We start from the raw sequence: 25,107 nt of genomic DNA on the forward strand, positions 1-25,107 counted from the left end.
TCTAGCTGTGAAATAAACATTTGCATTTTTCTTTCCACTTCCGATATGTCTCGCTTCACCTTCAGTTAAAAGAGGTCAGATGGTCTAGGCCATAGTGCATTAGCCTGGGGCTGAAGAGACCCAGATTTCCTTCCCTGCTCTGCCCCTGGCTTCCTGTGTGACCATAGGCAAGCAACAGATTTTCCAAGATTCCCATCTGAAAGCAATGGGAGGCAGGCAGGCAGAGACTTTTCTGAAAAATCCCAGTAGGCTTCTAGCTGCATCATTTGGCACTTAAATACCTTTGAAAATCTGAGTCTCTATGTGCCTCAGTTCCCAATCTGTACACTGGGGATAACAGCCCTTTCCTGCCTCCCACAGGGTGGGTGTGAAGATAGGTACATTAACGATTGTGAGGTGCTCAGACACTATGGTAATGGGGCCAAATAAGTACCTAGGATAGACGGCCACTGGATCTTGTTCTGCCTTTGTCTGCTAAATTAAAAAGCCCTCTAGCATCTGCTATCTTCTCCTAAATGAAGCTACTTCTAGACCAGGACCAAGTCACTTTTTAATCTTCACTTGGATGAACACAAGAGACTGAACGCTCTAAAATAGCTTTTCCTCAAGTCTTTCTTGTGGCTGCTTTCGGAACCCTTTCCAATTTGTCAACATCCTTTTTGAAGTACGACCACCACAACTGAACCTGGTATCAAGGACTGGCCGCTCGACACAGCACGATTAGGTCATTCTTCCTCTCTGCTCTAAGCAGCTATTCCCATTTATAAATCCAATGATCACATTCACTCCCGTAGCTGTAGCACTGCACGGGGAGCTCATCGAATCATAGGATTAGAAGGAACCACAAGTGTCATCTAGTCTAACCCCCTGCCAAGATGCAGGATTTGTTGTGTCTAAACCAGCCCAGACAGGAGGCTCTTCAGCCTCCTTTTGAAAACCTCCAATGAAGAAGCTTCCACAACTTCCCAAGGCGTTTGTGCCATTGTCCTACTGTTCTTTCAATTAGGAAGTTTTTCCTGAGATTTAATCTAAATCTGCTGTGCTGTAGTTTGAACGCATTGTCTCTTGTCCTGCCCTCTGTGGCAAAAGAGAAATTTTCTCCATCTTTTTTATGGCCGTCTTTCAAGTATCTAACATATACCCCCTTAATCTTCTCTTTTCCAAACTAAACATACCCAGTTCCTTCAGTTTGTGCTCAGATGGCTTGCATTTCATCCCTCTGATCATCTTTGTTGCTCGCCTCTGGATCCTTTCCAGTTTCTCTACATCCTTACTACACATAGGTGACCAAAATTGGACACAGTACTCCAGCTGAGGCTAACCAGCGCCTAGTAGAGCAGTACTATCACCTCCCATGAATTGCATGCTATATCTCTGTTAATGCAACCAAAAACTGCATTTGCTTTTTTTGCAACAGCAGCGCATTGCTGACTCATGTTGAGGTTGTGAGCCACCACAACTCCCAGATCCTTCTCAGCCGTGCGACTGCCAAACCAGTTTTCCCCATTCTGTATTTGTGCGTTTGGTTTTTCTTCCTTAAGTGTAGCACCTTACATTTGTTTTTGTTGAATTTCATTTTGGTGTCTATAGCCCCATTCTTCAATTTATCAAGATCCCTCTGAATTTTAGCTTTATCCTCCAAAGTATTGGCACGCCCCACCCCCAGCTTTGTGTCATCTGCAAACTTGATCAGTATGCTCTCTATTCCTACAGCCAGATGATTAATAGAGATGTTGACCACCACCAGATCCCTGTGGAACCCTGACTTGAGACCTCTGTGACATTCTGTACCTCATGGGAACACCCTACACCCCATGTTCATCTTATAATATGATTGTGTGTGGTATCTAATGCAAAGTTTGTCATGTCGTATGTCTTCAGAAGGCTCATGATGTACTGAGCATTGTTGTTCTAGTAATCATTGTTCCAGTAATGTTTGTTATAGGTTGTAATTTCATGTATACTTATGAGGCTGAAAATGTTTCCTCATGGCTTAAAGCAAGCCCAGGCAAAAACTCTCCAGAAGCAGAGGGGAAGTTCACACCTCATCAGGGCATGTATGGGACAAACCCAGCCCAGCCTCACAGAAACAAAGGACACTGGCTTAGGCAACAACAAAGGATCTGTTGGACTCTCGAGTGAGTCACCCCCCTTCCTTTGGTCTGTTTGGGACTGCGATGAGGTAATGCTTACCTGACTCTGAAGGGGGGGGTGGGGTGGGCAAAGCCAAGAGGGAAGAAAGGACATGATAAAAGGGAGACACCTTTGCCTGCTCTTCCTCTCTCTTCCACCTACATCTACAGACACCACACCAAGGACTTGCAGATTGGTGTGGAGGGTGTGACCCTTGTTCTGCAACAGGAGGTAAGGAGTGATTGGCAGAGTCATCGGTGGACATGCCAGCTGTGACAGGTAAGGGTACCACATCTGCCTAGGCCAGGTGGGGGCAATCAGAGTGATGTTTGCTTTTTCCCTTTTTATCTTCAACAGGACTTTCAGCAATAGAGGAAACGGGGGAAAAGACGTAAAGAAGACCCTTATCCCAAGGAAGGAGAAGAGCAGCTCCCATGGAGCATTGTCCAGTCCCTGCCCTGGAGCAGTCCTGTGGACACGTCTTGTTCTGATGAGTAGCAAACAAGTCAATTACCAGCGTATCCCATTGTCGGAATATGTTGTATAGAATCGCCGACTCTATTTCCCATTCACGGTCTTGCAGGAATTTGTGGCTGAATGTCAGCTGTCAGGTTGTGTATTCCCGGTAGGTAGGCCACTGATATTAGGACACTGTGGGAGATGCACCAGTTCCATAGCTTCAGTGCTTAGACGCACAGGGAATAAGATCTGGTGCCTCCCTGTCAGTTTATGTAGTACATGCAGGCCATGTTGTCCGTCATGACCTTTGTATGCATGCTCAGCAGGAGGAAGTGAGCGCACGTGTTTCGACCGCTCTGAGCTTGAGCAAGTTGATGTGGAGGCACGTCTCTGCTGGAGACCTTTTGCCCTGTATTGTGTGACGATTGAGATGCACTCCCCATCCTACGAGGGATGTGTCGGTGGTCAGAAGGGATGGGGAAGACTGAGCAAATGGGATTCCCATACAGATGTTTATTGGGTCCGTCCCCAAATTCTTCTTTTCTTTATTACCATTACACAAGCACTTAGAGGCTGCAATTGGGATCAGGGCCCCATTGCTTGACCCTGGTGGGCATTGATAAAAGCTTGCCCATGTTGTCTCTATTCGGCCTGTAAACTGAACCGAACCATGCTTGGAGGCATCTCATATGTAATCTGGCATGAGCAATAATAAGTGATGTGCCCACGGCCACGTGCCCCAGAAGCTGAAGGCAATGTCTGGCCAAGATTTGGGAACTGGATTGTATTGTCTCTATCAACGAGGAGAGACTGAAAAAATCTGTGATATAGAAGGAGTGCCCTCGACTGAATGAAGTCAAGTTCAGCTCCGATGAATTCTAGTCTTTGAACCTGTGTTAAGGTCAATTTTTGTTCATTGATCTGTAGGCCCAGATTCAGAAACAGGTCCTGTGTGGCCTGAGTGACTTGTTGGGCCTCTGTGCAAGACCGTGCCCTGAGAAGGCAATCATCTAGGTAGGGATAAATCATTATGACCCTGAGAGTATAAGTGGGCCACTACTACGGGAGAATCTTGGAGAACACTCTGGGAGCCAATGAGAGGCCAAAAGGGAGTACTCTGTACTGGTAGTGGTCCTGGCCCAGCATGAATCTGAGGTGACGCCTGTGACTTGGTATGATAGAAATGTGAAAGTATGAGTCTTGAAGGTCGAGGGCCAAAAACCAATTGGGATGATCACTGATAGGGTGACCATCTTGAATTTCTGTGCTTTGACATATTTGTTGAGCGCTCTGAGGTTCAGTATAGGTCTCCAACCTCCCCTTTTCTTTGGTATCAGGAAGTAACAAGAGTAGAAGCCTTTGCCTCTGAGATGTATGGGCACAGGTTCTATAGCTCCTATGCTGAGGAGACTGTTTACCTCTTGACATAGTAGACTCATGAGATGGATCCCTGAAGAGGGACAGGGAAGGGTGTTTGGGAGGGGAAAGCGAGGAGGTGAATGGCATATCCATTCTGGATGATTTCCAACATCTACTTGTTGGAGCTTATCTGTTCCCAGGTGCTGTGGAAAGGGGTAAAGCGGTCTCCAAAAGGAGGAGTGGGGTTTCCCATCATAAGGTGGCAAGGACAGTGTTCTACAGGCACCTCAACCAACCCATCAAAACTGCTGCTTCAAGGTTGAGGGCTGAGATGAAGTCAGTTGTAGTCCTGATTCCTTTTGCTTGATTTCTTACTCTGTGGCCATAAGATCTCTGTGACGAGTACTGAGGCATGTACTGCGATGACTGGGGCTTAAACGGCGGCTGAGGGCTGTATTTTCTCTCATAGGCCAGCATGTATAGCCCTAGGAAACAAAGTATGACACCCCTGGGCACCCAAGACTTCTTCTACACGTGAAGGGACGCATCTGTCTTTTCGGCAAACAGATTCATTCCCTCAAAGGGAAGGTCCTCCACTGTGGTTTGGACCTCTTTAAGGAAGCAGAACAACTGCAGCCACGACGCCCTTCTCATAACCACGGCCGTAGAAATAGACATGGCAGACATAGTGACACATTCAAATGCAGACTGGAGAGATTGTTTTGCCACCAGCTGGCCCTTGTTAATTACTGCCATAAATTGGTCTTTGTGGGAGTTCAGGAGCTGATCAATAAAAGAAGCTAGTTTCACATAGTTCTGGTAGTCATATTTGGCCAACAGGAGCTGGTAATTAGTCACCTGGAACTGAAGAGTGGCTGATGAATATGCTTTTCTGCCAAACAGATCCAAGGGTTTCCTGTCTTGGTCATACGGGGTGGATTTAAACTGGTAAACTAGAATTGACCACATCCACAGTGATGGAATTTGGAGGTGGGGTAGGAAAATAAAAATTCTATTAATAATACTTTTTGCTCACCCGCTTGCATGTCGGCGGATCGACGCAAGGATCTGCCATATAACTCTGGCAGGATCCAGAAGCACCTCATTAACGGGAAGGACCACTCTGGCAGAGGTGGAAGAAGTGGAAGAGTGCAGAATGTCTACCAGTTAGTGGTAAGGCTCAGTAACTTGGTGCAGCTGTATTTGCGGGGCTTCTGGCACCTTCTGAGCTAAGTCCTAGAATGATTTAAAATGATCTACCATGGATGGCAGAGGGGGCATCACTGCCTCATCAGGTGAGGACAAGAGATGAGCTTGAGGGGTGTCTTCCCTTTCTGCCTCAGCTTCATCTTCCTCCCCCAGGTGCTCAGGTGGTTTCGATCCCTCTGACACCACAGCTGAAGGAGGGTACCTCCTTGCCTGTTGGTATATCACTCTAAGGGCCTGGAAGATTTGTTGCCTCAGCCTGCCAGGGCCATTGAGGGCAGGAGCCTGGTACCATAGCTGCCTAAACCATAGAGGCTGAGGGTTGGGCGCCAGGTGTCCATGATGAAATTGAGACCCGTAGGGCAGGTAGGACGAGCGGAGGGAACCCAAGTCCTCTTGCTCACTGTCTGACTCTGATGAGGAGAAAGATGATGCACAGCATGGAGAGGTCATTGAGTTCAATGCTCTGGGAGAGCCTGGCACTGAATAGGGACAAGTCTGGTGCATCAGACACCAAGAGATCCATTGCACACCAGAAATCTGCCAGTGCGGATGCTGGTGCTGGTGGTTGTTAGCGCAGAGAAGCTTGTACCAATGGAATTGAAGACATGGACCTAATCATATGGTCTGTTGGTGCCACGCGCACCGGGGTCGGTGGCGATGACCATGTCAATGTAGCCTTCCCCGGGGCAGATCTTTCATGCTTTTCATGCCCCTGCGGTGCTGGTACTATTTTTCCTGAGCCCATTGGGACTTTGGGCAGATAGACTTGCTCTGTCAGTTTGGTACCACACATGCCCTGGGTACTAGCTCTAGACAACTTCACTGCCGCCGGTATCAATGGAGCCGGAGATAGTTTCTGGCTTGATCAGGGCCTGCTACGGGGACTCTCAGATCTTTTCTTAGTGGTCTCAAGTGAGTGGCTCGTCTCCTTGGAATCACCTGCCTTCGACATAGAAGGTTGCCGGGACTCTGGAGGTTGAAGGGCTGACTCCATGAGCCGGAGTTTAAGCCTTAACTCTCTATCCTTCCAGGACCTGGATTTAACTGCTGGCACCAACCACACTTTTGTGGATTGTGCCTTTCCCCGGAGCAGTGAATGCACTGTGAATGTCTCTATCCATCACTGGGATGGATTCTTTGCAGATAAGATACTTTTTGAAGCCTGGTGAGCCAAGCATACCCTTGCCCAGGGGTGTCATCTCCCCCTTTCCCCCAACCGTAGTTGGCAGAAGGCAAACCCTTTCTTCTTTTTCTTTGGCACAGCCAACTAAACACAAACAAGGTACTAAAAGAAAAAGGCTTCAAAGGAAGCTAAAATTTGCAGAACTATAGGGGGTCAACGATCTGTGAACAAAGAGCTCTTAGCTCCATCTCTAGGCGGGGGGGGAACTGTGCGTGCACTGGCGGGATGGACTGCTATTCAAATTCTCCAATCAGCAGCACAGGGGTGTGCACGCACACACCTACAGTGAAGCACCCATAGGGACTGCACTCAAAGAAACTATGGTTATGAATATACATATTTATGTATATAGAAAAATGTGCTCATAACCTGTACTACAATTTCAACTACACCTCACAGCAGGGAGGGGGCACCTCCCATCCCAGGTGTTTATACAAAACCAAACACAAGTAACAATCTATTGTACAACTCCGGAAAATGCAACAATGAGCCATTAAAGATAATGGAACAACATGGGCATTTCACAATTTTGAATATCTGTAGTGACTGAAGAAAAAACCCTTTTAAAATGGGAAGAGTTTGAAATGAAAGCATGTAGAAATTGAGGGACAGTCTCCAAGCAGGAAGCTGTCTCTGAAACTCTGGAGGCCCCTACGGTCAGGGGGTACACTAGGAAATTGTTCAAAGACCACAGATAACTTGTATTAGAAAAGGGATTTTATTACCTATAAAAGCATAAAGCCTGAGGCTGCAATTTTGTTTGCTTCCCTTACTACTTCATCTTTGAATCTGTGGTTTTTCTATTAAATAAATCTGTTTATTGTTTTTACCCCAAGCAAATCTCCAGAGTGCAAACTGTGTGAAGTGTATGTGCCAAAGTAAGCTTGGGGGGAGGACTGATTTCATTCCTTTAGCAGTGATGAACCAGAGGGGAATGGTCCAACAGCTGGGCAATTATGAACTCGGGAACGATGGAATTGAGGAGACTGTGCTGGAAGGGCTGTTGGTGTCACCCTGAAAGGAGTAACTAGGCTTGTAAAAGCCAGGGTGAGACATTCTGCTTGTAAATAGGCCACCGGCATCAGATTCTGATAAATGCACTCCAAGATTACAAGGCAGGCAGTTTCAGAATCCCTTATTGGTCTGCATGATCCCCAAGACATCACACCAGTACTAGAAGAGATGTAAATACCCTACTCCCACAGATGCGTACAGCAAATTTGCACTCACTTGAAGCACTACTTGTATGTACATTATTGTACTCATTTGATACTCAAAACTAGCTTCCCAAATAAACTTCTCTATCATAAATAAGAGCAATCGATGTATTAGCATCTGCTGGCTGGCAAGTAAACAGAAATTCAACCAATCCCCATTCCTCTAAAACAGGGGTGGGCAAACTTTTTGGCCCAAGGGCCACATTTGGGTATAGAAATTCTATGGTGGGCCATGAAAGCTCACAAAATTGGGGCTGGGGTGCAGGAGGGGATGAGGGCTCTGACTGGGGGTGCAGGCTCCAGGGTGGGGCTAGAAATGAGGAGTTCAGGAGTGCAGGAGGGGCTCCGGGTGTGGGCAGGAGATTGGGACATGGGTGCGGGGGTGATGTTCAGGGGTGGAGGCTCCAAGCGACGCTTACCTCAAGCGGCTCCTGGAAGCAGCAGCATGTCCCCCCCTCCAGCTCCTATGCAGAGGCATGGCCAGGCAGCTCCGCTGCACTCTGCCCTGTCCGCAGGCACCACCCCTGCAGCTCCCATTGGCCGCGATTCCTGGCCACGGAGAGCTGTGGAGGCAGCGCTTGGGGCAGGGGCAGCATGCATAGCCCCTGGCTACTCCTACGCATAGGAGCTGGAGGGGGGACATGCTGCTGCTTCTGGGAGCAGCGTGAAGCAGCCCCTGACCCTACTCCCTGGCTGGAGTGGGGCAAGCTCCAGACCCCCCTCCCCAGCGGGAGCTCGAGGGCCGGATTAAAACAGCTGTTGGGCCAGATCTGGCCTGCGGGCTGTAGTTTGCACATCCCTGCTCTAAAGCCTCTCTCGTCTAATTCAGTGTTGTTTTGTGCCCTTCTCTTCCCCAGGAGCTATCTTGCATTCAGCACACTGTCAGTACATGAAATTTACTAACTATGCATGGGCACAGTTCAGTTATTGGAAAAGCAGAGGGAGAGGCCCAGGCTGCAGCTTTATAGGACCCACAAGGCAATCTCCTTGCTGCTCCCAGTTCTACAGAGGCCTTAGCATTCCAGGAAATGTAGTGATTACTGAAGATCAGATCTTAGCAACAAAGAAATCAACACTTCCTGAGATAATCTCATACAGTTCGTGGAAGTCTCCCATATTTATAGCTTTGAAAATAATTCAAAGTTACATTTTAATTTAGTTTAGCAACTAAAATGCTTCCTTTCTTGTGTGGCAAGAACAAAGAGAAAGCAAATCTTCTTACCCAGCCACAACACAGAGCTAAGACAGGAGAGGTGGTGCAAAAAATATTGCATCTGGGGAGACCAAGCTACCTTGCTATTTGTAAGTTGCATTTCCCACCTACCTGACTTGGATTTCCCCGAAAAGCCTCTTTAGTTTAGGTGTACCAGCCAGTTGCACTAGTGTTCAAGCGCGTGTGTTCTTTTTTCTCTCTGTAATGTAGTCTCACTGCCTCCCTCCCACCTCCACAGCATCCTGATACAATCTCACAGCTGGCAGAAGTTTATGGACAAGTAGAAAGGGAATCTGCAAACAAGACTGTTCACTCTTCCCCATTTCAACCTCCAAGATAGAGTTTGTTCTCCTTTGTCCACATTAGAGTTGTTCTATAAGAAATCAGTTGGGTTTGGGTGTGCACATGATCAGCACTAACATACTGAACCTTAACTAGAAGACCTTCACCATTTGGTACTTTGAACTATAAATTTTGGGCTCAGCCAACACAACAAGAGATTGGAAAACCCAAGTGCTATGTGGATATGCAGACAGTGATGGATTTTCTATGAAGTGTGGCAATGACTATCAGGAAAAGGCTTGCCAATGGTCTTTGTATGCAACATCTTTAACCTCTTGATGCCCTGAGAATCAGATCAATGTGTTGTTACCAAGATCTTTGGTGCCAGGGATTTTAGCAGTTACAAAGTGCTATTTATAACAAAACTTAGCTGCCACTCCAGGCAAATATCTCAGCTACCCTCAGCCAGGCAAACAATCATGTTTGATACCTCGGTTTTCCCTTTGCATGTACAAATGTTACATCAAAGTGTATTGGTACAAGGGATCGGAGGCAGAAATGGATGTGATTCTTACTGCAGCCTCCCAACCTTCCACGCACTGTGGAAGAGAGAATCTTTAAAAAAAGCACCACCTGCATTCAGTCTTTGGTAAAAAGCGTGTGATATCGTCCCAGAACCCAAGACCAGAGATGGAGCTGGTGGTTCTCATTTTACAAATATGTAACGATTGCTCAAAATGCAGACATTTCATAGGCAGCTCAATTACAATTAGAGGTGGTTGTTGGTTTTTTTTCCAGATTCAGAAGTTTATTTAGACTTTAAGACCAAGAACTCTGGGTTTATTCAAAATGATAGCGGGTCTATATCAGACTTAAACATTTTATACCACAAGCATAGATAATAACACTTAACAAGTCAGCAGTTCCTATCGTTTGCTGATCTTGGTACTGTTTGAATAACCTGTGACAGCATTTGGCAATCAGTTTTATACTGTGAATGAGACTATTGTGACCTTATTAAAATTTAGGAGGAAGGAAAAAATGGTTTGCAAGGGAGGTGTAATTGCCCCCCCTCAAAGTAGGTCTCTAAATCAGTGCACTATACAAAGAATGGCCTGATTTCTAGACATAAACCAACTTGGTGCTTAAAAACTGTAAAACTAAGTATCCTAATTCTCATGCAGTACTGGAGTTTTGACAGATGAAGCCAGTGGATCTCTTGACAAAAAATCCTCTCCTTTCTAGGGAGTATTTAAAATGGTAAAGTATTCCCTAAAGGTAGGGATAAAAAATGCTGAAGATATTTATTGGCTCCCAATTAGTAAAAGGACCAAGTCTCTGTTGCAAAAGAAACCATACTGCTTTAGTGCTGCACTTAAAAACCAAACAGCTGTCAGAATCTAATCATCATGTTTTTATTTTGCAAATCCTGCTTTCCATTCTAAAATTCAAAAAGATGATGCACCTCAAGTGTTTCTTGGGGAATGTACAGCTTTCTGCAGTCTTCAACCTAAAAAATTATGTAGAAAGCAGAACTAAGCAAGTCTACAGAACAAGACAGTTAAGCACAAGACTGCTCCCATAACAGAACAGTTGGGTCCCTCCCCTCAAACAAAAACAAAGCCAGCCGTATTTCTGGCAATGCACATTCAGGTACTGCATTTGAATAAGACAGGAAAAAAATCAAAATAATGGATTATACAATTGTGCAGGACAAGTCACCTTCACACAAACATTCACAGAGTTATTCTTGCTGCAGCTCCACTTCTACAGGTGGTGCCTCCTCCTCTACCTTTGCATCACTGTTTCCAGACTCTGTTACCTCACTTGGTTTTTCCTCTTCCTTTTCAATCTGGTGTACCTCAGCTTCCCCTCCTGCAGGAGCCACTGTCTCACCTATATTTTCTTGAGGAGGGGATGGTTCTTCTGTTGCAACCACTGCTGCCTCTGCTGCTTCTTCTATTCCAGCCTCTGCCTCAACCTCAGCTTCTTCCTGGGGTGGTGGCTGCTGCTGCTCTGCCTCATTTTTAGGCAACTCCTCATTTTCAGGCAATTCCTCAGAGGCTTTTTCGATTTCTTCTCCTTCTGCTTTAGTGGCTTCGGGGGCTTCTGTGGCTTCACCTGCATCCCCAGTACCTTCCTCTTTCATCTCTGCAGTAGCACTTTCAATAGCCCCTTCTCCACCACCATCACCTCCTTCCAAGGCTTCAGTTTCATCAACATCCTGGTCAACAATTTCATCTGTAAATGGATCATCGCCCTGACAAAGAGAGGGGAAAAGGACAGCAGTCATTTGCCTGTAGTATGGTTTAAGTTTCTCCTAGAGAAAACCTCAGATATGAAATTCAGAGGTTTGCAACGGAGATCAAGCGGAAACGACAGATCCTCAATTTCAGGAAAGAACTGTGAAAATTGATCAAGTCCAGCCCCAAAGCTCCTATAAAAACTGTGCACTCAACTTTTATCATGAAAAGCACCCCAGGAAAGTGTTTCTCAAAGCCCCACATCAATAGGCAATGTTACTTATTGCTGGGAAAGCCTCTACCTTGCAGGAATGGAAATTGTATGCGACTCTCATGTATTGCAACACGTTCAGGGTGCCGTCACCCAGGGGCTAGGGGAGGGAGGGTATAGTCTTATGACTTGTGTGTGCCGCAACACCTAGGCAAACCAGGGGTGTCCAATCTCAAGTGGGAGGAACTCATCTTCTAGAAAGCAATTATATCAATTTTTTCACCTTCTGTCCAGTCCCACTTGAGCATACAACCCAGTGGGAGAGAAATCTCTCCCACTGGGAGAGGTTCAGGCAGATCAACAACTGAAGTAACAGTTTTCATATCACCCTATCTTTGGGAGCCAAGAAATCCAGGTATTTTTTGAAGTGTTGGTATAACTAATGGTTTCAAGTGAAAACCGTCTTGGTAGTCTCAGGAATTGGTTCCTGCTCTCTCCATCCCACACTAAGTGATAACTAATTAGGTTTTGTTATTTCAGTAGGAGTTATTCACATTTTTCATAAGAGGTCAAGGCCCTAAGGGTTTTGGCCTCGTTCAGCCTGAATAAGGCTGAGATCAGAGCTCACTTCTACTCCTGTTGGGACAGGGGACCTATTTTTATTATTTGGCTTAGATTGGGTTTCAGAGTTATCTGAGGGAGACTATTGTACAGCCAGCAGATGGACCCCCTGCATGGTTTGTTCTGGATTATGGTATGGTGGCTCCTAAACTCTCCTTCCCTTCCTCACAGATCACCTTGGTATGCAGGCAACCTGCAACAGATGAAGTGTGAATGAGGAAGATAACATGCCAGTGGCAGAAATCTTGCCCGGAATCTAATCGAGTGTGACTAAGAGCTTTTGAACTCATGTCATGGTTGTGATGGAGGCGAGGAGAGAGTTTTCCTGCCCCACCAGTATCCGTGAAATCCTGCCCAGTGAAACTGTGCTGGGTGACAGACAGCCTAGTAAAACTGGGCCATCTTTGCCTAGCAACAGTCAAGTGTTTCTTGTGAGGAGTTTTCTACTTCACGGACCAGAATGATCAGATTCAGACCAGTCTGGCTGCCTCCACAAGAGCAGATCCATGCAGGTGGAGGACAAACATAATGTCGTCTTCTCTGGCTGGATTTCAGCCAGCCAATCTTATCTATTGAGGTTCTGGAGGAACTCCAGGCTATACCCTGCGATCTGGACCCATGTCCATAATCGCCAGTAAAATCTACAGGGGAATATGGAGTCCACTATTGGTGGAGACTGTCACAGCCTCCCTTTGTAAGGGCAAGGTGCCAGCATCCCTCAGAGGAGGAATCATTAGGCCCACGTTCAAGAAACCATCTCTTGACGCTGACAGTCTTGGCAATTATCACCCTGTCTCCAGCCTTCCCTGGGGAAGGTTGCTGAGAAGGTTTTGGCGAGGCAGCTCTGGCATTACCTGGAATCCTCAGATTTCCTTCACCCCTTTCAGTCTGGTTTTGCACCTGGGTATGGTACGGAGACCGTGCTGGGATCGGTCGAAGATCTCCTCCTGCTGATGGACAAAGGTCAGGTGCCCATGCTGATTCTTTTAGATCTGCCGGCAGCCTTTGATACCGTTGATCATGAGGTGTTGTTGATGTGCCTGCGGACCCTGGCAGGGGTAGACGGAGTTGCACTTGAGTGGTTCCGTTCTTTCCTCTGAGAGATCCCAGAGGGTAGCACTGGGCAATTGCTCATCTGCCCCGAGGGCTCTCTCGTGTGGGGTACCGCAGGGTTTATTGTCACCCCTCCTGTTCAACGTGTATGAGAGGCCGCTAGGGGAGACAGCCTCGCTATCTGGGCTGCAGTGCCATCAATGTGCTGATAACTCTCAGCTCAAAGTCTCTTTCACTGGACCCAGAGGGTGGAGTCTCAGTTTTGCTAGTGTCTAGCAGAGACTGGGGCTTGGATGAGAGCTAGTTGGCAGAGGCTCAATCCAGATAAGACCAAAGTGATGCCGGTGGAACAGGGGAAACAGCTGCTCCCCCCATTTGAGGGGTTTTGCCTGCCCTGTTAGCCAAGTTTGCAAATCAGGGGTCCTGTTGGATCCTTGGCTGCTCCTGGATTCCCAGGTACCAGCAGTAGCCAAAAGTGCTTCTTTTCATCTTCGCATGGCAAGGAGGTTGCGACCTTTCCTCTCAGATGTGGACCTCGCCAGTTACCCATGCCCATGCCACCGCCAGATTGCATTACTGCAATGTGCTCTAAATGGGCATACCCTTGAAGGCAACTTGGAAATGTCAGTGCAGGACGCAACTGCCTGCTTACTCAGCGGCGCTTCCGCATGGAGCATATTACACCCATACTCTGAAGATTGCACTGGCTTCCAGCTTCTTTCTGGATGCAATTCAAAGTGCTGATTTGACCTAAGAACCCTACCTGTTGTGGCCCTTTGTCCTCATACTCCATCCTGACAGTGAGGATCTGCTAGGGTGCTCTCACTGATACTCCCCTGCTTTGATCTCGAGGGACATGGATAGGGCCTACAGGGAATGTGTTTCGACTCTGGAATTTGATTCCCCTGTTGGTCTGTTAGAGTTTGTTAACCTGCTGGGAAAGTTTCAGAGCCTAACTGTTCATGCAGGGTGAAATTCACCCCAGGCAGGTAGCCTAAGCACCACTTCAGTCCAACTTACACCCTGTGGGACTTAGATGGTACCTATGCCTTGTGCCTCCTTTTGGCACCAGGGTGAATGCCCCCTTAGGCCACTGCCTGAGGGCTGACTTTAGGGCACTGAAATTCCTTTTGATATTTTGTTCCTTTAATTATGTTTTGGTTTGGGTGATTTCATAACTAATCCACATGCGCGGGGACTGCAATAAGGTACAATATGTAAATTTTTAAAAATACATGAAAAGTGATAAACTGCCTAAAAAGAAAATAAAGACCCCAGACCCAAGGCTCAGCCTATGCATAAGAAAGCAGAGTGGTATCTATGCTTCTCCCCATTGTATATAGAAGCAAGCTTTGTGACCAACATGCAGCACACACAGTGATACTCAGCTCTGTGCTCTGTACCAGTTCAGTGTTCAGGACCAAGTCAGCGTGTATCCCCACTGCTCTGTGGAAAAGCAAGACTAGCTGGCGACTTTCTTACTCACTCACCTTGAGATACTTTTCCAGCATTTTAACAATGTGCTTGTTATTTAGGACACTCTTGGCAACATGGAGACTAGTTTTCTTGAACTGCTCGGCTGCCATCTGAAAAGGAAACGGGACACTGGGGTTACTCTGTGGGTCAAGTCAAGGAAGAGCTTAACAGAGACCAGACACAAGATGTTAGTTTCCTGCTCAGCTATGCTATCAAGGAGAAATTCCAGATTCCAGCCCTGTTCTGCAGTGGCTGCTCTGCATAGGGTACATGTTTTGGCCTTGGGGAAGGGCATGCCCAATCTGGCAATACAAGCCCTGAAGGAAAGTCCATTTAAGGACCCTCAACTGCAATGGTCACCAAAATGCAAAGGCTGCTGGGCACGGAAGGAGCAATGTAGCAATCCCTAGTTAAAGAAGCAGATTATTAGGTCTTTTCACTACCAAAGTAAGTTTATTTCAGAAAATAAGACAGCTAAACAATCTCTGCTATGCTGTGCATGCATTTACATCCAAATACCATCAAGCAATGAGTGACTTCATTCCTTGACTCTTAATTCTGACTGAAACTGCTCCCAAATTGAGGTGATCCCAAATCAGACATGAGCATATCCCTCAAATACCTTACAGTAAAATCAGATGTAACGAAGTTTTAGGACTTTAAAATGAACGCTATTCGGCAACAGATTAAGCTGTCTGCACAAATATCAGTGTGCGATCTCCAGCAGATTGGCTAGCACCAAATGAGCAGGTGCATCATACTTAGGCTTGGTAGGATTTGATTTTACACTGATAGATGTCAGAAAATGTTGATTTCAGCTGACACAAGGAAACTGATGAAAACAGTCAGTGGGATTGCATCCACCCCACACCTTGCCCTGTAGAGCCTGAGTGTCACCAGCCCTGCAGCAGCGCACAGCCCCCTCTGCAGCCCTGCTCCTTCACTCCTGTGACAGCAGGGCTGCAGAGGGCTTCCTGCATGGCCACAGGGACAGCGACCCCTGGTCCCTGCAGGTGCAACATACAGGGAAAGCTGTGGTCCTGGTGGAATGAGCGGAGACCCCCCACAGCCAGGGCTGCAAGAACAACGACAAACCCCCTGACAAGGGGAAGGCCACCCGCTGCTGAATGTTTCCTGCCAGGAATGGAGCCATATAGTAGTGGGATGGCCTCCCCATGGCCAGGGGCTCATCTTCATCACAGTCCTAGCCAGAGGTCTCTGCTTTGCCCCCCCAAGACCACAGCCTTCTCTGGACCTTGCGCCTGCAGGGATTGGGTGTCACCAGCCCTGCAGCTGTGCAGGGAGCCCTCTGTAGCTGTGCTGCCTCGGCCCCACTCATCCACCAATTGGGATTGTGGAAACTATCCTGGGCAGGAATAGTTCAGCAGCACCTAGTGGTTGAGGGCTTGTCCTCCTTGCAGCAGCCCTGACTGGGCCAGGACCACAGCCTCCCTGCACCTTGTACCCCAGTGTCTTGGACCTCTCAGACATGCAGGGAGCCCAACCCCCCCTCCCCCCTTAATTTCCAGCCACTGTAAAAATAAAAATAATTGTTGTTAGGAAATTTTTTTAAAAAAAATCAGTATCAATTGTCAAAATTAGAAAAATAAAAATCAAATTCTGCCAAGCTTAACCATACTCAGTAGCAACAAACTGTGAAGAGCAGGAAGTAAAGGAATAATGGACAGATATGATTAAATGCCAGTGGCATTTAACACTTCTGGAAGGGTTTCAAAGGAATCTCTCATATTTTCCCCAACTGAACAATGAACCAACAAAAGCTGGGTGCTGAAGAGCTGTATTTAACTTGCATAGAGAGAAGTGATTGCAGCCTCTCTCTTTTTATGAAAGAACAGTCTTTGAAGACTATAGATCTCATCATTAAGGCTACAATTTTGTCACAGTTACTAAAAGTCACGGACAGGTCACGGGCAATAAACAAAAATTCACAGAGCCTCTGACCTGTCTGTGACTTTTACTAAAAATAACCGTTGACGCTGCGGGACAGGGGCACATGGTGGGCAGCAGCCCTTGCCGCAAGATGTGGGGCGGGTGCTCGGCACAGGCTACAGCCCCTGCCGCGGGGTGGGGCAGGATGCTTGGCCCCATCTGCAGCCCCTGCCGCAGGGTGGGGGAGCATAGCCCCGGCCCCAACCGAAGAAGTCATAAAGGTCTGAGAAAGTCACAGAATCCGTGATTGCCATGACTAAATTGTAGCTTTACTCATCATGCATTGCTCCATTTCGAACTGAGATGAAGAACTGCTGGAAGATATATTGTAAAGCTCCAAGCTCCACTGTGGCCAATGCTGGTTTAGATGCTCATCTAACATTATGCCTTCTGTTAGAATTATTATGGTGCCTGCCTCAAGTGTTCTGACAAGGGAGGCTTTTGAATTTTTTATTAAGCAGCATTATAAAACAGTGCAACCTCAAAAAGAACACTTGGTGTGTAATTTATACAGCATTCCTGAGTCAGAGCAGTTTAATCCCAAGAGAACAGGAAGGAAAAGCCAGACCCTCACAGAAATTACTGGGGTGGGGGGATGTCCTCTAACCTATGTTAGGCAGGTCAGACTAGATGATCACAATCCTGCCTTCTGGCCTTAAAATGTATGAATTCCATCCAAAATCTAATTCCTGGCCCAATAAAAAATGTGCCCTTAAGGGTCTGGGTCCCTATGTATCACAGTCAGCATATGGAAACTTCAGCTCCTATCAATGATTCCATGGTTCTCAAATTCATTGACATACTATAGGATGGCAGATTACAAAAGGCAAGACCAGGTCTCACTTTCTTTGTAACCACTTCTATTCATCTCTCTTTCACTCCCAACATGGACTACAACCCCTTCCAGCTCAGCTGCTAATACGTACCTACCTACCTACTTGCCAATACCTGCAGGAGAACAAAATCCACAGGGCCAGTTCCTTCATCTTCCCACAATCGCCAGTGACCACAATGTTACTAGTTGGTTTTGCATTCCATCAGGTTGGGAACAATAAGCCAGAAGATGAGAAGTGTTTCTAGCAGGTGGAAAGCAAGTTAGCATTCCTCCATGCAAGAGCCCTCAGCGGTCAGAAACCCTCAGCCCTTTACCTGTCCATTCAGCCAGTTCTCTGAGTTAAAGATGAAGTTACTTTAAATTATCTAATGAGTAGTTGGCCAGAAGTGAGTATGCTTGCTTACCCTGCGGTTCCTGTTGTGGTCTGCTGACCTCAGGTGTCTTTGGAGGAGGTGGTTCTGTGCAGGAATTAACATGTCACAAGCCATACAGTGAGCTGCCTCGATCTTCTTGAAAAAGTGTTCCTGGCCGATACCTGGGGTGACACAGACAGGTTAACTAACATTCAGAGTAGCTATTACCTCGAAAAATGTTCTGAGTGTCCCATCAACACCCTCTCACCACTCCCATAAATAAATATCACAAAACTCCCTCTGGGATGTAACTGACGGTAATTTGACGGTATCTCATCTCCTTTCAATTCTGCCTTGCTTTCTGAGAACCATCCATGCATGTCATTCTAAGGATCTGAGAAGCCACTTATCTCAACAATCTAGGTTCTTACACATGCCCCATTCGTGTTGTATCAGAGCACATCACAAATATCACCACTTCTAATGCCAGACACAAGCACAAAAATCACTGACTTTCCCTAAGCAGAGCAGGGAATGGAACCCAGATTTCCTCAGTCCCAGGTAAGCGCCTTCGCCACAAGGCCAGCCTGCCTCAAAAGTGGCTTCAATGAGACTCTTGCAAAGACTCAAAGGCAGGACAGCACAAATGATTTCCTAGATTTTTGAATATTTCACTCTTCCTTTACCCAATTTTCAGAGGCCAACAGCAAAACCTGTTAGCTGGCTTAATGTTGGCCAATGCACAACTTAATTCAAGTGTATCACAGAACCCAAGCTCCCTACATTAGTTCAAATGCCTTTTCATTAACTGGCTGTGTCTCAAGAGACCCTGGCCTGTAGGAAAACATGCTGGGAATTGTGTGCTAAGCAAGACCTTGTAGGTTCTGTGGCAATGTGCTATTGTAGAAATGGGGGCAAGAACAAAACAGGAAAAAAACAACCCAACAGCTTTTAATGGAGTTAAATAGTAAAATGAACATGGGATCTGTTCTGTTCAACTGATTATTTACAAAGTCAATAAAACCCTTTGCTTTTGAACATTTTCCCATCTCCTACTGCCACACATCTTCACTGGCCACAGAATTCAGCATCAGTAACACTGCAGTGGATTCTCACTAAACCATGCACAGAATCTGCAGTCTCTCCCCACCTGACAGTGAGGCCTCTTATTTTTATAAAATCTGCCATGGCATTCATGTGTACTGTGATATAGCATCTGGAAGCAAGGCTAAACTCCAACTGCCTACAAAAATGAATAGAGCACAGAGTGACTCATTAGCCCTTTAAAAATGGCGCTTGTTCACTTTCTTTCTAACTTTCAAAATGCAGTCATCTTTAGCAGGTCTCCCAGTCACTGGGATAAGATGGCAAGATTAAACTGGGTGGCAAGTTTAACTTCTGTCTTACCCCAGCCCTCTCAGATAAGAAGTTTGGCCTGAGAAAGGAAAAGCAAATGTGGCTCCTTTTTCCATCCCTCATCCAGCAGCATCCACACTGCCAAGCCTTTTCCTTCAGCACTTGCCACTCCAGGGCTACTGGATTTCCACGGATCATCTAAGCCACATCATAGAGTAATAACCGTTTTCTGCTAGGGAAGTCGGATAGTTTGTGGCATCTTGGGCCTAATTAAGAGCTGACTGATTAAGTATTGCCTGTTCAGTAATGCTTGATTGTAAAATCTATAGGGCAGGGACTGTCTTTTTGTTCTGTGTTTGTACAGGACCTTGCACAAAGTGGTCCTGGTTCATTACTGGTGCTCCTATGTGCCACTGCAAAACAAATAGTCTCCAGGCATACACAGACATCACTTACCCTTGAAAGGGTCTGGTTTCTGCTTTGTACCCTCCTTTTCAGTCAGCTCCTGACGACGCTTTTCAATTTTCTTATTCCTGTTCACAATATACTCCTGGGGGCGGTGGGAGGGGGGAGAAGAAGAGAGAATGAAACTCTCCACCACTTGAACAAGCCAATGGCATCAATAAGCAGCAAAATCTATAGCATGCCATTCAGAAGGGAAATGAGAGCTCTGTAAGAAAACCCATGGGGAGGGGAAGAGAGCACAACTAAATAATTAAGAGACATGCCAAGCACTCCCACCCCACCCTGCCTATACCTTCAGGAGCTCAGACAGATCTATTCAGTCAGAGCCACACTCCATATATCTCAGCATGCTACAGTAGTCAATAGTGCCATGACAGTGGTAACTGTCTCTTTAAACCGTTCAGGTGACCTTTGTGTTCCTGAAAGATGCCTATTGACAGCCTGGAGACTTAAACACCGATCATCTAGAGAAGGAGGCAACATAGGCTGCAGAAGCACAAGCTGCCTGACACCTCACCTGAAAGACATGCTTTTAGAGCTATGAGGAGGGGAGAGTCAGTCTCTATGGCTTATTCATTTCTTGGCTTCTCTGATGAGCCAGCTAACTTGAGGCTTAAACAGTGCCAACTGAGTGTTATTTGTGTGACATGCATAGGTGATCCACTGGGAACTAGACAAACTTAACACCACATTTCACATGAGTCAGTAAAGAGCCATCAACTGATAACTCTTAGGGCTGGTTTACACTGCCGCGCTAGTTCTGCGGCTGGGGATCGAAGTTCCGAGTTCGATTTATCGCGTCTGGTCTGGACGCGATAAATCGAACCAGGAAGTGATCCCCGTCGACTGCGGTACTCTAGCTCAACGAGAGGAGTACCGCGGAGTCGACGGGGAGCCTGCCTGCTACGTGTGGACCGCGTCTGAACCGCGGTAAGTTCGAAGTAAGGTATGTCGAATTCAGCTACGTTATTCACGTAGCTGAATTTGCGTACCTTACTTCGACTTGGGGGGTAAGTGTAGACCAAGCCTTTGTGAATGCTAGCATGAGCTGGAAAGGAGCCAGAGGGCTCTGTACCCCATTACCAATCCCTGGGCAATCCAATCAGCAGATGTGACAGACAGTAACAGAATTCCTCAATTATCCTATGCCGTCTCCCACACCATTCTAGGAATTTTAAATAAGGGTTAAAAAAAGGCTGAGCCGTCCACATACCTGCAGGAATTCAACTGTTTTATCAGGGAGTTTGGTGCCAATGTATCGCAGGGTATCTTTGTGAAACTTGCTTTGCAGATGTTTCTGAATTTCTTCATCTTCAAAGCTACGGAACTTACACACAGAGCAGGCGAACTGGATTCTGAAGAAAGTAATGTGTGGCACAATAATCTATTTATACAGTGAAACTTTTCACAAGAGCATCCTGACAAAATTCCAATTTGAGGAATTTTCTGCTTACCAAACTTTCCTCTCCAGTTTCAGTTGATGCGGTACTATTATATTCCTGTCCTAAATTGTGTAATTTTGCTTTGTACATGTACATGCATGTTGAAAGAATACAGATGTATTTTACGGAGTCAGCGTTAAGCCTAATGTTGGAATATACAAAATGAATTTTCATTTGACAATACTATTGTTAATTTGTACATATGTACTGAATGGGTAAGTTATCTTAATCGGTCATTTAGTCTTTAGAATGCTTACTTTTTAAAATGGCAATGCCCTGTATTTAGCATAAGAGTTATAATGAATTACTTCTACAACTGGAACTATTAGCCAATACCTACATTCCCCTTTCTTTCATGGGGGTTACAAAGCACAAAGAGAAGAGAAGAGTAGATTGGCTGGAATTGAAATGCTGATTCCACTGTGCCGGCTTCAAACGGAAACTTATATCTGTGTTGTGTGAACAGGAGGGAGTTCAGATCTCCTGCAGGGATCCAAAGAGAATTCTGTGCCAGGTGGGTTAGGGATGATGATCATAGCACTGCCCTTGGGAGACTGATTTATTGATTGCTCCCTCTATAGTCACTTACCTGTCCATAGCACGATCACGCATTCTATCCCTTCTCCTCTGTTTCTCCCTCTTCTTTTTCACCTCATCATCATCATCATCACCGCCATCTCCAGATGCTACAGAGAATCACATTTAAAGTTTCTATATAACACCTAATGTCAACATTTTTAGTTGGCAGAAATTTAATTCTTTGGGTTTTATTAGGATGTGAGCTACTGTGCTTCCCTCCCATGCTAGGCTTCAAGAAATCCCTATCCTTCCTAATCTCTGACAGCTCCTCTGTCTGATTTGTTTTTTCAGGCCGCTTCTCTATCATGTGTTTGTTTCTGGGAAACCACTCAGCTTCCAGCCTAAATATCCTTGAAATTAAGAGTTCTCAGTTCTCGAGTGGTACCAATTGTAACAGACCCCACTCCTGACTCTTGGTGCCCAGAAGGGAACTCCCATCACTTAACTTCAGAAGTTGCTGGTTTCAGTGAAGACACAGCAACCACAAATGGAACCAGCTCTTACTATTGACAGTGAAGGCCCTCTCTTGGGGTAGCTGCATTGGGTGACACACGTTTACCCAACTTCCCCTGCATAACTAGTGTCTGTCCCTCCCTCCTACCCTTGGTTTCCTTGGGTGGAATAGTGCCGGCAATGCACATTCACAGTGACTCATTTACCTGAGAACTGAAGCACAGACTCCATTTTGTATTGGGTATTGTCCTTTCACTTTTTTCACCTTCTATTTTTCAGGATGCTAGCAAAGCACCCCAAAGGGTTCAAAACACCTCACATGCCATTCCAGAATGTCTATCACAGATAAACATGACTGCTGTTTGGTTTCTCAGAGGAGCTTTGAAGCCACTGGAGTGCTGCTTCTCCAAAATCCTTAATGAGAAAAGGAATAATTGGGGTTTTAAGACCCCTGCAAGCAGGACAACAAAGTGAGTGTCAGGGAAGGGAGAATTGGACAGAACCTCAGTCCAAGTCTCAAACTGAATTAGATATCCACGGCTTTTTATCTTCGCTGTACAGCCTGCTGTCTTCAAACTGCATGGTTCTAGGGCTTTGCCAATACACAGCCATGTATTTTGCGAGGTCTCCAAATGCCCGGGAGAACACAGGATTTGAATGGAGCAACTAGCCAGAACCCAGCAGAGAGAGCAACCCTACCCCCACTGCCTGTACTGTGGTAACACCAAAGGTACGGGACACTCTGTGGGTCAGGATCTGGTTATCAAAGAGGAAGGTTTGGATAAACATCCGAACATCAAACTAGATCCCAACGTCAGCCATGAGAACGTCCTATGTGTGGCTAGAGCAGAGCACTAATTCCCCATAAAGAAAATGTGTGGCTCCCCCCAATAATCATGTGCTGCATAGCAGCTAACATGCAAAGCCATGTTGTTCCAAGTGTCTGCTTTGCTGCAACATTTAATAAGCCACAAACACTGTTGGCTGCTTTCTACATTCCCACAACTATGCAGATCATAATTTCAAACAAGCAGTGGCTTGTGAATCTCAAAAAGACTCATATACATCCTGAAAGCATAAGAGAAGGTGAGTCTAGAATTGACTAACTTAGGACTGCCAAGTGCAGAATTGTGAAAGTGCAGGCCATAAGTGAAAATTGTGACAAGTATATTATTAGCTAAAATTCTTTCCACAAATACAGACAAGGGGTGTAATTTTCTGAATTGCTCAGCACTGGCCTAACTGCTTTCACTGAAGTCAATAGTAAAACTGCTACTGAGTTAAGCCAACGCTGAGCACTTTTGAAAATCCCAGCCAAGGGCAATAAAAGGGGCAGACTCAATGTTTAGTCTCTGCCTTCCTACATTTGTGGTTTTGCTATCTAAGGGTTTACCCCTCAAACTGATCTCACAGATTAGCCAGCTCTGTTTTATAAATCCCTTCAGTGACATTTCCCTCATTCTGAAATTAATGAATATGCTTTATGACTTGATGTCAGTAAGACTCAAGTCCCTCTTCGCAATCAGCAAGTGACCAAGTGAAAAGGAGACATCATCCCCTTGGGGTGCAGGCCCAACAGCCTGCCAGACATGCATAGCACAAATACAAGAAACATACGGAGGCAAGAGGAGATGGTTCTGGCTACAGGGGACCCAATAAGACACCTCCATCTATAATTTCTAAGATAAAACTCTGCATAACAGGCCCTTTCCCCCAGTTAGGGTGCAGGCACATCTGGGCTTTCTGTTCTCTATTCAACTCAAAGGAATTCAGTTCAAAAGGAATGACAAGAGTTGTTTTCACATGAGATAATAAGGCTTTCAAACTAACCCTTGATCTAATATGCTTCCACCTGCTCTGGACAAAGACATATTTAATTTAGGGTGTCACTGTTAAACCACCACCCAAGAAGTGTGTCATTATTAGAGAAAATCCTGCTTTATCCATTTACTGGACCATTGGTGTTTTGTTTTTCCATCTTAGATTGTAAGCTTGGACAGGCACTGTGACTGGCTTTTCGGTACAGCAGTGAGCACAGTGTCAGAGCTCTGATATGAGTGACGACCCTCACAGGCAAGCAGCATTATCCCACCAGGCTGCAAAAGACTACACTAAAGCAGCAGCTCAGACACCCGGACCTGTGTGTGTTGTACCTGACATGACATAGCACACTCCTAAGTTTTATAAGCCTTTGATTGAAAGCTGAACTCAAGATAGCTCCAAGTGAAAAGAGGGAAAACACGCCAGTTGGGTACGTTAAGTCCACAGGAATCATGTGAAGTGAAGAAATTACCCTACCTTTCTTCTCCCAATCTTCATCACAACCCTCATTCTCCTTTAAAACAAAAACAAAGAAAGCCATCAACATCAACTACTACTTTAAAAATCCACATAAACTGTATCTGCACTAACCGGTCAGTGACTGACAGTGTAGAGTCATTTTTAGATCAAACCATCATATTTAATCAAAATTTGCAAAATTGTTTTGCTAAGGCTATTTCGAAATATGACAGTAAGATCCTATTTTGCCAGTCTTAACATTTTATATGTTGCTAAAACAATGAGTCATAGCCATGGACAGGATCTGGTGTTTGTACAGTGTCTAGAAAAATGGGGCTCCATCCTTATTTAGCCCTTAGGCACTACTGTAATAAACATAATAAGAAGTTTAATCCCACTGTCCCAATTACTAGATTATACTCCCTCCGAAATCACAGAACAATAATGGAGCATTGTGCTGGTCTAGAAAGCAGAGTTCACAGCACCCCAACATTAGGGGCAGTCATACGTATCCTATATTGCAGTAGGAGGGAACTTTTGGGTACTCAGCATTTTTGAAAAAAAGATGTCTAAGTAGATTTAGAAGCCTAACTTTAGGCTATTTTAGAAAATTCTGGCCCTGGTGTGTGGGAGCGAAGTAAAGGACACTAGCTACAATATTCTCACATCTTCACTCTCAGGTGAGGCTAATCTAATAAAGGTAGCTAAGAAAGAATCTAGCAGACATGTTCAGAA

At 45.8% G+C, this 25,107-nt stretch overlaps 1 protein-coding gene across 4 annotated transcripts in view; it reads right to left on the reverse strand.

The window, feature by feature from the left end:
* Window positions 1-9,873: 9,873 nt before the first annotated feature.
* AKAP8 (A-kinase anchoring protein 8) overlaps window positions 9,874-25,107 on the reverse strand; it is a 28,452-nt gene continuing 13,218 nt past the window's right edge. For 2 of the 4 annotated variants that reach the window (XM_024218901.2, XM_024218900.2), the window contains exons 8-14: window positions 24,391-24,427; window positions 21,650-21,746; window positions 20,832-20,973; window positions 19,610-19,703; window positions 17,849-17,979; window positions 14,674-14,769; window positions 9,874-11,315 (exon numbers count right to left, since the gene is read on the reverse strand). In XM_024218901.2, the coding sequence (XP_024074669.2) occupies window positions 10,800-11,315; window positions 14,674-14,769; window positions 17,849-17,979; window positions 19,610-19,703; window positions 20,832-20,973; window positions 21,650-21,746; window positions 24,391-24,427 (1,113 nt within the window). In that variant the 3' untranslated portion in view covers window positions 9,874-10,799. Of the gene's footprint in view, window positions 11,316-12,984; window positions 13,180-14,673; window positions 14,770-17,848; window positions 17,980-19,609; window positions 19,704-20,831; window positions 20,974-21,649; window positions 21,747-24,390; window positions 24,428-25,107 lie in introns of all 4 variants that reach the window. The other 2 variants (XR_002909160.2, XM_024218902.2) reach the window with 2 other exon arrangements.

This window comes from Terrapene carolina, unplaced genomic scaffold, assembly GCF_002925995.2.
Source record: "Terrapene carolina triunguis isolate 2854851 unplaced genomic scaffold, T_m_triunguis-2.0 Scaffold746, whole genome shotgun sequence".
NCBI lineage: Eukaryota > Metazoa > Chordata > Testudines > Emydidae > Terrapene > Terrapene triunguis.